General features: G+C 50.5%; 2 protein-coding genes across 2 annotated transcripts; one reads left to right on the plus strand and one right to left on the minus strand.

The window, feature by feature from the left end:
* The first annotated feature begins 759 nt into the window (after positions 1-759).
* SLC25A5 (solute carrier family 25 member 5) lies at positions 760-2,849 on the plus strand. The gene is made up of 4 exons (XM_015626622.2): positions 760-991; positions 1,108-1,594; positions 1,710-1,850; positions 2,456-2,849. Exons 1-4 carry the CDS (start codon positions 881-883, stop codon positions 2,611-2,613), a joined length of 897 nt encoding a protein of 298 aa, XP_015482108.1. The 5' UTR covers positions 760-880; the 3' UTR covers positions 2,614-2,849.
* Positions 2,850-7,928: 5,079 nt separating this feature from the next.
* Positions 7,929-11,961, minus strand: C4AHXorf56 (chromosome 4A CXorf56 homolog). Its single transcript, XM_015626251.2, has 7 exons — positions 11,764-11,961; positions 11,458-11,575; positions 11,272-11,313; positions 11,023-11,161; positions 10,424-10,513; positions 10,208-10,300; positions 7,929-9,101 (listed from the first exon to the last, which is right to left on the minus strand). Exons 1-7 carry the CDS (start codon positions 11,885-11,887, stop codon positions 9,039-9,041), a joined length of 669 nt encoding a protein of 222 aa, XP_015481737.1. The 5' UTR covers positions 11,888-11,961; the 3' UTR covers positions 7,929-9,038.
* Between the last annotated feature and the right edge of the window lie 318 nt (positions 11,962-12,279).

A 12,279-nucleotide genomic window follows, 5' to 3' on the forward strand; every position in this document is an offset into this window, starting at 1 on the left:
AAATACACGATAAATCCCCAAAAGGCAGCACTAAAATATTTAAGATGTCACCGAAAGAAAACCCTTCATCAGTGGATCACTAACATGTGAAATGGTGTATGATCATGAAGAACCAGTCAATAGCAAGGCTAAACTCTTGGCTAGGTGAAGTTCTACTCGCGTGAGGTTTGGATGCTGCTGTATGATAGGGGGGCGGGTAGTACCTGCTGGGATGTGCTTGTCTGAGCATCTCGGCTGAGCTCAGCACTCTGACTGCAGAAGACTCCGTACACGGCCTGGAGCTCGGTCACTCCTGGAGCCCTGTGACAGTATCCCGAGGGGTCTGTACGCGCGGGTCTCGCCACGGCTCAGAGAGATGGGGGCCTCTACCCGGCTGTAGATGAGGCAGCCTCAGAGCCCGCCCCGTTCCAGCCTGCGCCGCGGCTCTGCTGTGCCCGGCTGCTCTCGCCATGGCATTGGGATGGCGCAGAGGGACCGGGGGGTCGTGGTCACGGATGGCCCCGTCACCGCCACGTGGTGTGACCGGGACGGGGCCGCATGTATGTCCCACCCGCGGTGCTGGTGGGATCCTCCATTCCGCGGTACCCCGTCGCGGTGTGCTCCATCCCGGGATGCCCTGTCCCTAGGGGTTCCGTCCCGGGCTCCCTGTGCCGCGCTACCCCTTCCCGTCTCCGCGGCCATGTGCCCCCCGCCCGTTCCAACGGCGGCCCCGTCCCCCTGCGGCGGCCACGCCCCCTGCCGCAGCCAATGGGGGAGCGGAACTCGCGCCCCGCCCACGCTCGCGCCCCAGCCCCTATATTAACGGCCATTGCGGCGCCCCCTCAGCGCCGCCTCCCGCCTCCTTCGCCCGGCATCGCCTCCCGCTCGCGCCGCTCCCGCCATGACCGATGCGGCCGTGTCCTTCGCCAAGGATTTCCTTGCCGGCGGGGTGGCGGCCGCCATCTCCAAGACCGCCGTCGCCCCCATCGAGAGGGTCAAGCTACTGCTGCAGGTAAGCGCCGGCGGCCGGGGCCGTCCCAAGGTCGCCGCAAGGAGAGGGGGGGCGGCGGCAGTGGGCCGGGGGCTCGCGGGGGAGCGGCGCTGACAGCGGCATCTCGGCCCCTGCAGGTGCAGCACGCTAGCAAGCAGATTTCCGCCGACAAGCAGTACAAGGGCATCATCGACTGCGTGGTGCGCATCCCGCGGGAGCAGGGCATCCTCTCCTTCTGGCGCGGCAACCTGGCCAATGTGATCCGGTACTTCCCCACCCAGGCCCTCAACTTCGCCTTCAAGGATAAGTACAAGCAGATCTTCCTGGGCGGCGTGGACAAGCGAACCCAGTTCTGGCGGTACTTCGCCGGTAACCTGGCATCCGGAGGTGCCGCCGGCGCGACCTCCCTCTGCTTCGTCTACCCCCTTGACTTTGCCCGAACCCGCCTGGCAGCGGATGTGGGTAAAGCCGGGACCGACCGGGAATTCAGTGGGCTCGGTGACTGCCTGATCAAAATCTTCCGCTCAGATGGCCTCAGGGGCCTGTACCAGGGCTTCAGTGTCTCTGTCCAGGGCATCATCATCTACAGAGCCGCCTACTTTGGCATCTACGACACCGCAAAGGGTAGGTTGACCAAAACGGCACTAAAAGGGAGACGCTGGGATGTGGCAGGCCTGTAGTGCATTTCAATACTGCTGGTGGCTTACCTGCCATTCTTATCAAAGCCTCTCTCCTGCAGGCATGCTTCCAGACCCAAAGAACACCCACATTGTTGTCAGCTGGATGATTGCTCAGTCAGTCACTGCTGTTGCTGGTTTGGTATCCTACCCTTTTGATACGGTTCGTCGTCGCATGATGATGCAGTCTGGTCGTAAAGGAGGTAAGTTTCTACATCACTGTGTAAGAGTTATTGGGCATCCCTGAATCAATAGCTTGTGGTGGAGCTGAATTGAAGACAGAGTGGCTTGACTTTCATCAGCCTGTGTAGATATCCTCATCTCTTGTAAGCAGGGGTGTAGGAGGGGCTGCAGAAGCATATGACAGGAAGGGGCACGAATGGGTCGGCCTGTGCAGCACACCCGTAAGGTGGCATGCACAAATCAGGTGTATGTCAGTAGGTAGGAATAGCAAACTTGCCCAAGGATGTTGCAATCCCCTGTCTCTGGGACAAGAAAAGACAGTCTCTGTAGCAGGCATAGCCTGGCCAGCTGCGCAATAGCTTTTGGGTTTGGAAATGTTGGTGTCAAAGCAAGGAGTTGCTGCCTTCTGCTTGAACTGGTCCTACCAGTATCTCCCAGGGACAATGCAGCAGCAGCACTATCAGTCCTGGACTGTCTCATCCTCTGATGTGCTAGTATTGGAGAAAGTTAGCCATGAAATGGGATGCACTTGAGGCTGTAAAGCTGGTAGATACGTGAAGCTGTTTCTGACCTGGATGTTGGGGATCATGGACAACCAGTTCCTAAAGATGTCTGTCTCCTGCAGCTGACATAATGTACTCCGGCACTCTTGACTGCTGGCGGAAGATTGCCCGGGATGAGGGCTCCAAGGCCTTTTTCAAAGGTGCATGGTCAAATGTACTCCGAGGAATGGGAGGTGCTTTTGTCTTAGTCCTGTATGATGAAATCAAGAAGTATACATAAGTTTCCTGTTGTGAACTGGCATGTTGTTCTATGTAGTCTATGACTGTTCATGGACTTGTTTGAAAACCATCTAGTTACTAAACAGTGGCGGCTGATGTTTATACAGGTTGGCATGGGGCAAGGGTGACTGCCTGCCCTGTCTTTATCAAACTATTCCCCCTGATGGGACTCATGATGGTTTCTATTTCAGTCACTCCTGCTTAAAGAGTACAGAGAAATAAAAATCTGAAACCAAATTTCCTCATCTCATGTTTGTTCTTACAGCAGTTGAAGTATATGGGGGTTGGGAGTCTCAGCAGCTGTAGAGAAGGAAGAAGATGAACGATCTCCATCCTGCAAGCCTTAGTACCCTGCTAAGTACTGGCAGGTAAACACAGTGCAGGCTGCCAAGGAAGCTTAGTATTTCTTCCAGTGGTGTTGGCTGGAATAGGGACTGGCAGCTCTGAAGGTCTCACCCAGCCGACCTCCCTGAGACTCCACTAACCAGAGATGATGGACTGAGTGTGTGCCACAGTCCTGCCTCTGGCCTGTCTGCTACTTGGAGCTCATGAAACCTGATTTTGAAGGTGCCAAGTGCCTAAACTGTCTGTAAAACACAGCACACCTTATGGCACTGAATGCCTGGAAGACTGGAAGAATTTCTAAGGGAGTGTTTGCTGCTCTATGGAGGAGTAGAGCTTGGCATCATGTTCTCTGCCTTAGAAGCTGAGCTACCTACTTCGGCATGTAGGTAGCCAGAGGACACAAGTGCAGTTAATTGCTACTGTTCTTTAGCTTCCCTGGCTAGCCTTGCTCTTACAGAGGGTGCTGTGCTGTGGGGATGCAACAGCTGAGCAGAGACAGCTTCTGTACCAGCTGTGCTTGCTAGGCAGGGAGGTGTATTTCCAAGCTCATTCCTTACCCCTGGAACTTCAGGTTCAAAATTCCATGGGAAGGGGAAAATTCCTTTATGCTGCTGGGACAATTTGGGGAAAACTGCAAGATGGAGCAACGTGTATGGTGTGGCCTTTACCCAGATATCTCTGTAGGTCTGTGAGTCACCCCAGTGAAGCTGCCTGGTTTCTGCCTGGGGATCTGGAGTTGTTAGTGGATACTCTCCTGGACCTCTGCCCTTCAGATCAGTGAATCGCCTCACTTCCCCCATGCCTTTGGTCCTTTCTGGCTGCCCAGGCCTGCTCAAAGCAGTTGATTTCAATCACTGAAACCAATTTCAACCACTGCCCAAGGCAGCTAAACAAGACCTTGTGTTGCAAAGGGCGAGAGTTGTGTTTATTGCTGGAATCTAAGCAGGGCAGCCAGGCATGAGAGCACAGCACCTTCCTGCTGCAGGTGGTGTTGACTTGCCAGGGTCCCTGTGAGTGGGCACATGCCTTCCTGATGAGAGGCAGTCTTGTGCCTCACAGTTGAGCCAACTGTCCTTGCTGATGATTTTTAACTGCCCCTGGACTGCTGCAGTGTGAGATCCCTCACTGCCTGCTGTGGAAATGAAACAGGCTGTAAAGGTGAGATGTGAAACAATGCCACAAGTGGTGGGCAGTGCTGGGGATACAGGCAGCAGCTTGGCAGGGGACTGGCCATGGGGCAGCTTTAGCAGGGAGCCCTCTCCTGTTGTACAAGTGCCAGCTTATTAATTAAGGGCTCTCAGCCTCCTGCTGCTAAGCTCACCTGGATTTCAAGGGCTATTCTGAAATGCTGCTGAGCATGAGGCATCCTTTTCTCCACAGGGGATGCACACCCATGCCATTGGCACAATAAGGTAAGTGCATCATTTCTCCCTGCACACAGTGGTGGGTGACTGAGGCACTGAGCTGAGCTGTTGTGCCAGGCTGTAAAGGAGCTGAGCTGGGGGATCCCTAAGTCCTTAAGACCTACAGATTGTGCACTGGACTTGGGGTGCAGAGCTGGCACTAAGTAAAATGTGTTTTAGCTACCTGCCCTATTGACTGCTTTGGGAATTCAGGAAACAAGAAGGTGTTTCACAGCTCTTTTTAGCTCTGGTAGGTGGCAGAGCCCACAGGAGTTTTTTTCCTGCACTCCACGGTTGGGTAGCACAGGTTGGTAGGCCTTCTGGGGTTTTAACCTCCCCACTCCTGGCAACTCCCTGGGAACAGCTTTATCTGGGGACCAGACTGGGGGGTTCAGCTGCTGCTATTGCCTGCCACAGGAGTGCACTGTACAGGAATTAAGGGTTTTGTTCTTGTGGAGAAACTGAGGGGAGAAAGGGACTGGAGCCAGCCAGTGACAAGACAGCAAACTGAGTGCAGTCCCTTCAACTCAGCATTTTGTCCACTGGGTTGTACTGCCCCAAGAATGGCATGGATTGGGTGGATTTTCCTTTCAAGTGTGATTCTCCTATGGGAAGGGCTGAACATCACACGTCATGATTTCCTCCACAGGAGCAGAGTCCAGAGTGGTATATCAGCTCCTTTGCTGGTGGAAAGGGATGGGTGAACGCCTGTAATGCTGCTTTTGTCTCAGCCCCTTGCCCAGCAGCCATAAATCCCAAGCCTAGGAGGTGTTGACGCAGCACAGCTGCACAGGGGATCGTGTGACATGCTTGTCAGTAGCTGGGGCAGGTGGCAATTGGTGTGGGATGGTTGGAATGGCTCAGTGTGCACCAGCCTGCCCCAACTGGGCTGTGCCTGGCTGTCTGCTGAGTCTTGCAGTAGAGAGCATCCCACCCCAAGGACTTGACTTGTAAAACACCAGCAGAGTGGCAGTTCATCCACTCCTCTGTCCCCTTCAGCAATTGTTGGGTCACTCCAGGCTGTGTCTCTGGGCTTTGGATGGAGCCAGGAGTGCCCCTACCTCTATGTCCTTGTCCTTGTCAGGCATTGCCCCAGCATCTTGCATGTGCTGCCTGCCTGCATGACTGGCAGTGTCTGTTGCAGAGAGGCAGGGGAAGAGGCAGTGCTTTGTCATGCAGGGTAAAATCGTTGTTCCCAGTGGGGATTGTTCCTGCCACTGCCCAGCCATGCAAGGTGGCCCCATCAGCTGCCCAAAGCACATGCATGGTGGGTTGGGCTGTGGGGACACAGCTAAGCTCACATGCCTGAAGGGACACAGCCCCAGTTCTGTTCACCCTGGAGCTATACCAGGCTGCTGGGGGATAGTGGTTTTGGAAACAATGAGTCCTCAAGACCCCACCAAGACTGGCAGCATCAGGGAGGTTCTGGGAGGTGTCATCCCACCAGTGATTTGCTGGTTGTTGCTTTCTGATCCTGCTGGGATTGACAGGAGTTAGAGCCCTGGCTGCAGGCATGGGGATGAAGTTTTTCTGGCTGACAACCAAAGAGAAATTGGCTGCTTGTGCCTTGAAATCTATGGAAAACCCCAGTATTCTGTGGCTAGCTAGGTTCATAAGGATTCCTCAGCAGGGAGTTACAAGGTTTCCATTCCATCCTTGGAGCCCAGCCCTGGAGCATTTTAAACAAGCCCATAATTTTATATTTTTTAAATGGCTGAATGTGGCAAAGCCCCATGGGCTTTTTAGCATAGCACCAGCAAAAGCTGAGACTACTACAGCTCCCAAGCTGATCACTTTGTCATGCACATTGTCATGTGTATTTATCAATTTGCATTTATCAGTGCAACAGTCTAGAGAGTCAGAGTGAGCCATCTGCCATCAGTCAGTAAATAAAATAGCACAAACATGGAGCACAAGAAGAGCTGTACGGCTTGACTAGAAACCTTCCCTCAAGGGGGCAGGAAAGGACAATTCCATGCTGCTCCCCAGGCACAGCTGTGATTAACACAGAGGAGGTTGGATTCACTGTTACCACTTCTCTTGAGTGTTTACAAATTTTGTGGAGGTTTTGTACAGGTTATGGGAAAGCAGGCAGCATTGTTACATCCAGAGCTGTTCTAACGTGGTAAATCAGGCTAGGGTTTTGTGAAGGTGCTTGGAAACTGGACTAAGTCATGAAATACAGTAAGGTAAGTCTGGCCATTTACTTTTGGAACAGACTCCCTCCTTTTATTTCATGTTTTGTGATACCTCTGCATCTGGACAAGTTCTTACATACAATATAGTGCTCACTTAAATCTGTCACTTACCTTTATCTACAGATTTATGAAAACAAATTTTGACTTTTACAGTAACACAAAATCTGACTTTCCTTTGGTCTGAACTCTGCTACAGATTGCCCATTTACTACCAGGGCATGGGATACCCTGCAGGACAGCTGGTTTTATCTATTACAGCAGGACATTTCATCAATTGTTTGAACTTGGTGACCTTGTTTCCTTCCCTTTCTACAGTCAGCTAAAATATTTTAATTCATTTAGATATAGAAATTAAAAACCCAACTTGGTTTACACTCTTGTGAACTAGCTCCAATTGAAGTAAGAAATATGTAATAATGTATTGTATCAGATTCTCTGTGTTGGAGTTTTCAGCCATGGACTGCATAACTAGAGTGTATCAAAAGCACCTCAGAAGAAATTAGGTACTCCCCTTTCTGACTGGGTCCATGCACAAGTCTTGAGCCAAACTAGGCAGATTTCCAATGATAAGAACGACAAACACTGATTGAACATGGACTGGCCTTACAGAAGCCTGTGCTGTGCTGTCTCAAGGCTCCAGGTGGCAGCTGAGGAAGTTGATGGTAGCTGGTAACAGCTGCTTTGGACTAGTTGTGCTGAACTGGGGCACTTACCAGATTTTCTTTGTGCCTCACCAAACTGCAAAGATGGTCCTATCCCTACCTGGCAGCCCCTTCACAGCCCATCCTCAACTGAAGCCTTTTGTCACTCCCAGTCTTAACCCTGACAGTAAATTGCACCATCCCCAAGTTAGCTTGTTCTGGTGTCACTTAAAGCAAGACTACACTTCATCCTTGGACAACTGGAGACTCAGCATCTGCACCCCAGCACCTCTCACGTGGTTCAAAACCTATTTTCAGATGTCGAAGTCTTTTACTCTTGCTTGGGAAAAATCTGAATTTTTATAGAGAACAACCTGCTGTTACCCCAGGCTTGGATGACTCCCAGAGGAACCCTGAGGCCCTCACCTGGCTGGACTGTGCTACCACAGTGGGAAAGGGGTTCGTGTACCCACGCACATCTCCTGCCCTTCACACCACCAAGGGCCTCTGGCCACAGGCTTCTGGAAACAGGCTTCAGATTAGCAGGTGATGAGCAGGGAACAAGATCAGCACTGCATGAGTTAACGTAAACACCTGCTTACCAGGCTGGCATTAGATTATCACAGGATCTACAGACCCATCTCTGGGCTGAGTTCACTCCCTTTTGCTCCTTGTTTTCCCTAGAAAGGATAGATCCTTAGGTAAGCAGGTCTGTTTTCCCAGTCAGGATTATAAAGCCAGATGGAAAATCTTTATTGATTATAGGAAGTTTTCCATAATAATTGTGGGAGATAGAAGCATCTTGTTCATTGCTCACATTTTATGATGCATTTACTTGGTAGAGTAAGAACATCTCAGGAGAGGTATCTTAGTTTAGATCTGTAACATGGTATTTAATCCAACATAAAGCAACAAAGACATGGGCTAGAGAGCACTGTTATTACATCACACAAGAGGCACAAAGTACCCAAACAAGGTATTTTAAAACCTCGTGTGTAATGTTGTCTATTCAAGTCCTTAGTGGTCAGTACAATCAAAACAATTTTTCCTTCACATTTCACAACTCCAAATACCAATACTGTTTTGCCCAATTGGCGAGTTCAGATGTGCAGTTGTATTCTTTAATGATCACTGGCTGTATCAGTAACTTCCTATCATGTATTTGAACTCATTAGTACCAGTTTTTATTTACAGGCTTGGATTTTATATTCTTGTGTCTGTTCTGACAGTGTAATTCTGTACAACTGCAGCCTTGTGATGTTCAGCAGGAGCAGACACTGCAGCCCAGTCTGTGCTGGCTGCCTCTGGCAGGTCAGGGTGAGCAGCAGCACCATGCCCAAGCCTTGCATCCCAGTCGTTCTAGACTGTATTAATTGGAGCTCAGGCTGCTGCACCTTTTGGACACATTTAAAACAACAAAATGAACAACAGCCATAGAGCTTACTTTTGTAAGAATTTCTTTGTTGTACAGTTACCCATTGTTCTAATGCATTCAAGGAAATACATTTGAAAATTACAAAATAAAAAGACAGGTATCTAAAGGTGAATCTGGCAAGGCACCCAGCAAAGATATTCTTGAAAGTAAATATTATACCTGCAACAGCCTGCTCATAACACTGGGTCTGCAGGGAACTGCGGTTTGAGCAAAGTCTCCAGTGCCACTGGAGTTAAGACTGGTACCCAGAGTATCACTTATACAGAGAGGTTCTCATCCTCCAAGCTCTCTGCAACACAGTGCAACTCTTGAACAAAGTCTGTTACTTCTGCTTTGTTGACAGAATTGTGATAGCTCTTGGTAGTTTTCTCCTGTCTCCGAATACTCAGCAGATACACAGCATTTCATTTGAACTGGTTATCAATCAGGGTTCCCTTCATCTTGGCCTTCTTGGCTTCCAACTCAGCCTGAATAGGAAAATTAAGGCAGAATTAAATAATGTCTGTGTAATTTTCCCTTCAGTGCTCTAATTAAGTTTGTTCTTCTTGTCTGACCAATGCAAACTTTTCAATTCCAAAACCAGGAGCAAGAGTATCTCAAGTGACATACAAAATGAGGACCATCTTTAAGATTGTAAAAAACCCAAGACCAGCTGCCCAAGAGACAATTTCATACTTTCTATCCTCAGATGGAAGCTGCACATTTCCTCCCCCTTTCCATCTACTACCCTCCTGTCACAGGAAGTAAGATCAGTTGTGATGTTCTTGGCATTTATTCTTCATGTGCCCCTTGCAGTAGCAACCAAGCTGCAGATCCTCCACAAGAGTTTTGCTTTGCCCTGGTGCCTCATGGCATTGACCTGCTCTGCCAAGCAGGGATGAGAGCACAGGCTGGCAAAGCCATGGCCTGATTTCTCCTGTCCTTGTTCTTTGTCCAGCAGGTCACAGAAAGCCTCCCTGCAAGCACTCTGCTGGCTGCTCTTCAGTTAGCTCTCCAGGCAATGGCATACAATTTTAAGTTCAGGGGAACTAGAAGAACATCTCTGTCGCTCTATTAGGACCGGCTGGGTAGAGACAACACAGACTTTGATGGAGTCAGAACAGGAGAATATCTTAGTTTATTACTTCAGGCTTGTTTTATAGACTGGTTTGTGGAAAGTACAGAAAGGAAACTCTTACTGGTTAGTAAACTGCTACATCACCATCATTGGCAGTGGTGCACAACACTCTCTGACTTTGTCTTGCAAAGAAAACAAGGGACAGACAAACAGCACCTGCAAGGGCTGTTTTCTGTCTTTGAGGATTGTTTTTAAATCCTCCCATGAATTTCTCAGGCTAGCTCTCAGGCAGGACTGAGCTATGTGGCCTGTAATAACTACAGGCACTCTGGTTCAGATTTAGCATCCATACATCTCTATAAAACTTGTAAAGGAAATCTCATCCTCACAAAGTTGCAAGCTGCCTGTGACTATACCAGGGCCTCTCTACACTTACAGTCTGATCTGCAACATAAGTTTTGTGTACAAAGCCAACACAGCTCAGGGCTTTGTGTTCAGCACCAAAGAAAAACTCACCAACTCTTGTAGCCTTTTCTTGCTCATGCCTTTGCGTTCCAGCTGTTTCTCAATCACTTTTGCATTCTGTGCATACGAGTCCGCAATCTCTCTCTGAAATATACAGATGTCACTTTGCAACAGCAAACTCCAGAGTAGCATCTCATCCAAACATTGAGACTATTGCTGGCTCTGCCAGCTCAGATGTGGCTGCCACTAAGGGCATCCAAAACTCACAGCTTCAATCTCCTCCTCCTCTTCATCAATTGTGGAGACTGTGACAGAACTGAACTTGCCCATGTCTTTGGTCCGTTTGGTCATCATCACCTGGGTGAAAAACAAGAATATTTTGTTAAACCTTGGCAACATTTGTGCCAGTGGGCATTGCTTCCTCCTTCTTTTAAGGCTTCTTATACAAGCCATCAAGATTCCCTGAACTCTGTGGGTGGCAAAGGGGAATTATGCTCAGTGATTTCTGGGCTTAGAGGTGTCATTATCATAAACAAGCTCACTAAAATACAATAGATGAGCCAGACTTTAAGAATCACAGTGCAGACTACCAACCTGACCTACTTACAATGGGAAACTTTCTGTTAACTGAGCCTCAACATCAGGTATAGTCTAGATTTTAGAGTTCATTTTGTTCTCCTTTAGTGCTAGGACCTCTGCCAGGGTGCAGTGACCTCTGTCACAGAAAACTTAAGGGAGATATGAATAAGATACCAAATTGAGTTATTGTTCAGAGGTCCTTTTCTTTTTTCTCTCCCCTCTTCCCTCTCCATTAAGTTATTTTATACATAGCACCTTTAGAAAAGCAAAGATAACTTTCTTCTCACCTTTTTAGGAGGTTCTTGTTTCTGAGTATATATGTTTGTTTTCCCAAAACCTTGGCCAAATTTGACCACAGCACCGTCAACAATGAACGTCACAGGAGCATTCTTCTGTTGGTGTTGATAAAACAGCAGCAGTCCACACCTGGAAACAGAAATACACATAGCTGAGAGGAAACCCAGATTCTGGATTCCTATGCTTTCCTCATAGAAAGATTTTAAAAGTCATTCAAAATACTAAAAAAAGTCACTCACTTGCCACACTTCTTCCTGAACTGCCGCTCTATGCCTTCGGGTCTGCGGGAGAGAGGCAGCGCTTGAGCAGAGCACACGGACAGAGGGTCTCCGTGCCTGGCTGGCGGCTCCCAGGTGGGCGGGGAGGGCAGCCCCTTCCCCGGGCCTGGGGCTCAGAGGGACGGGGGCTGCAGAGGCCGGGCCCACCTGCGCAGGAAGACGCTTTCCTCCTCCTCGGCGTTGCAGAACTTGTGGGCGTGCTTGGCCGCATCCATCACGCGGGCGCGGTCCCGCGGCCGCATCGGCAGCTTCTCCAGCTGGCAATCTGCCGAGAGCAGGGCTGGCGGCGGGGCCGGACGTGCACCCGCGCAGGGAGCCCGAAACCCGCACCCTCGCTCCGCACCCCGAACCCAAACCCATATCCCGCATCCTGGACCCGCACCCACACCCCGCCCTGCCTTCCCGGGCCCTCTGCGTCGCCGGGCCGCGGCCTGCCCCCGGCCCCCGGCTCACCGAGCACCAGCACCATCTGCCCGCACAGGCAGTAGTAGACGTGCAGCGGCTTCTCCCCATCGTCGTACTCCTCGCGGTCGCGGGTGTCGGAGCACACGACGGATCGCGACACCACTTTGGGCATGGCGGCGGCGGCGGGCTCGGAGCCGCCTGGCCCGGCCCCCGCGAGCCCGGCCCCGCCCGCCGGGGCGGCTCCACGGCACTGGGGGGGAACGCGGCCAGGCGGCTCTGGAGCTCCTGGGCCTCTCTCTAAAGGCCTTCACTGGACAAGGCTGTTCTTGACAAGCACCCAGCGCTCACACGGTTCTTACTGCACAGGCTCGTACAGCGGGAAAGGTCCGGAACGGGAGGTTTGCAGTGCGGGCGTTCGCACTGAGGCTGTGATAGCAGTGTTAACTTTCTTTCACTGGGTTTTCTTCCGTGTCTTTCTTCAGCCGCCTTCCCACACAGCTGGATTATATGAAATTACAAGTGAGGATAAACTCGAGAAATAGAGCCCAGCCAACCTGCTTTACA

The sequence above is a fragment of the Parus major genome, chromosome 4A (assembly GCF_001522545.3).
Source record: "Parus major isolate Abel chromosome 4A, Parus_major1.1, whole genome shotgun sequence".
NCBI classification, from domain to species: domain Eukaryota; kingdom Metazoa; phylum Chordata; class Aves; order Passeriformes; family Paridae; genus Parus; species Parus major.

Bases quoted from the DNA above. Each gene is read 5' to 3' on its own strand.
- SLC25A5 (XM_015626622.2), top strand. From the start codon at position 881: ATGACCGATGCGGCCGTGTCCTTCGCCAAGGATTTCCTTGCCGGCGGG. The intron at 1,595-1,709 runs GTAGGTTGACCA...TCTCTCCTGCAG, and splicing joins CATCTACGACACCGCAAAGG to GCATGCTTCCAGACCCAAAG. The intron at 1,851-2,455 runs GTAAGTTTCTAC...TGTCTCCTGCAG, and splicing joins GCAGTCTGGTCGTAAAGGAG to CTGACATAATGTACTCCGGC.
- C4AHXorf56 (XM_015626251.2), bottom strand. From the start codon at position 11,887: ATGCCCAAAGTGGTGTCGCGATCCGTCGTGTGCTCCGACACCCGCGAC. The intron at 11,576-11,763 runs GTGAGCCGGGGG...TGCTCTCGGCAG, and splicing joins GCAGATGGTGCTGGTGCTCG to ATTGCCAGCTGGAGAAGCTG. The intron at 9,102-10,207 runs GTGAGTTTTTCT...TTTCCTATTCAG, and splicing joins AGAAAAGGCTACAAGAGTTG to GCTGAGTTGGAAGCCAAGAA.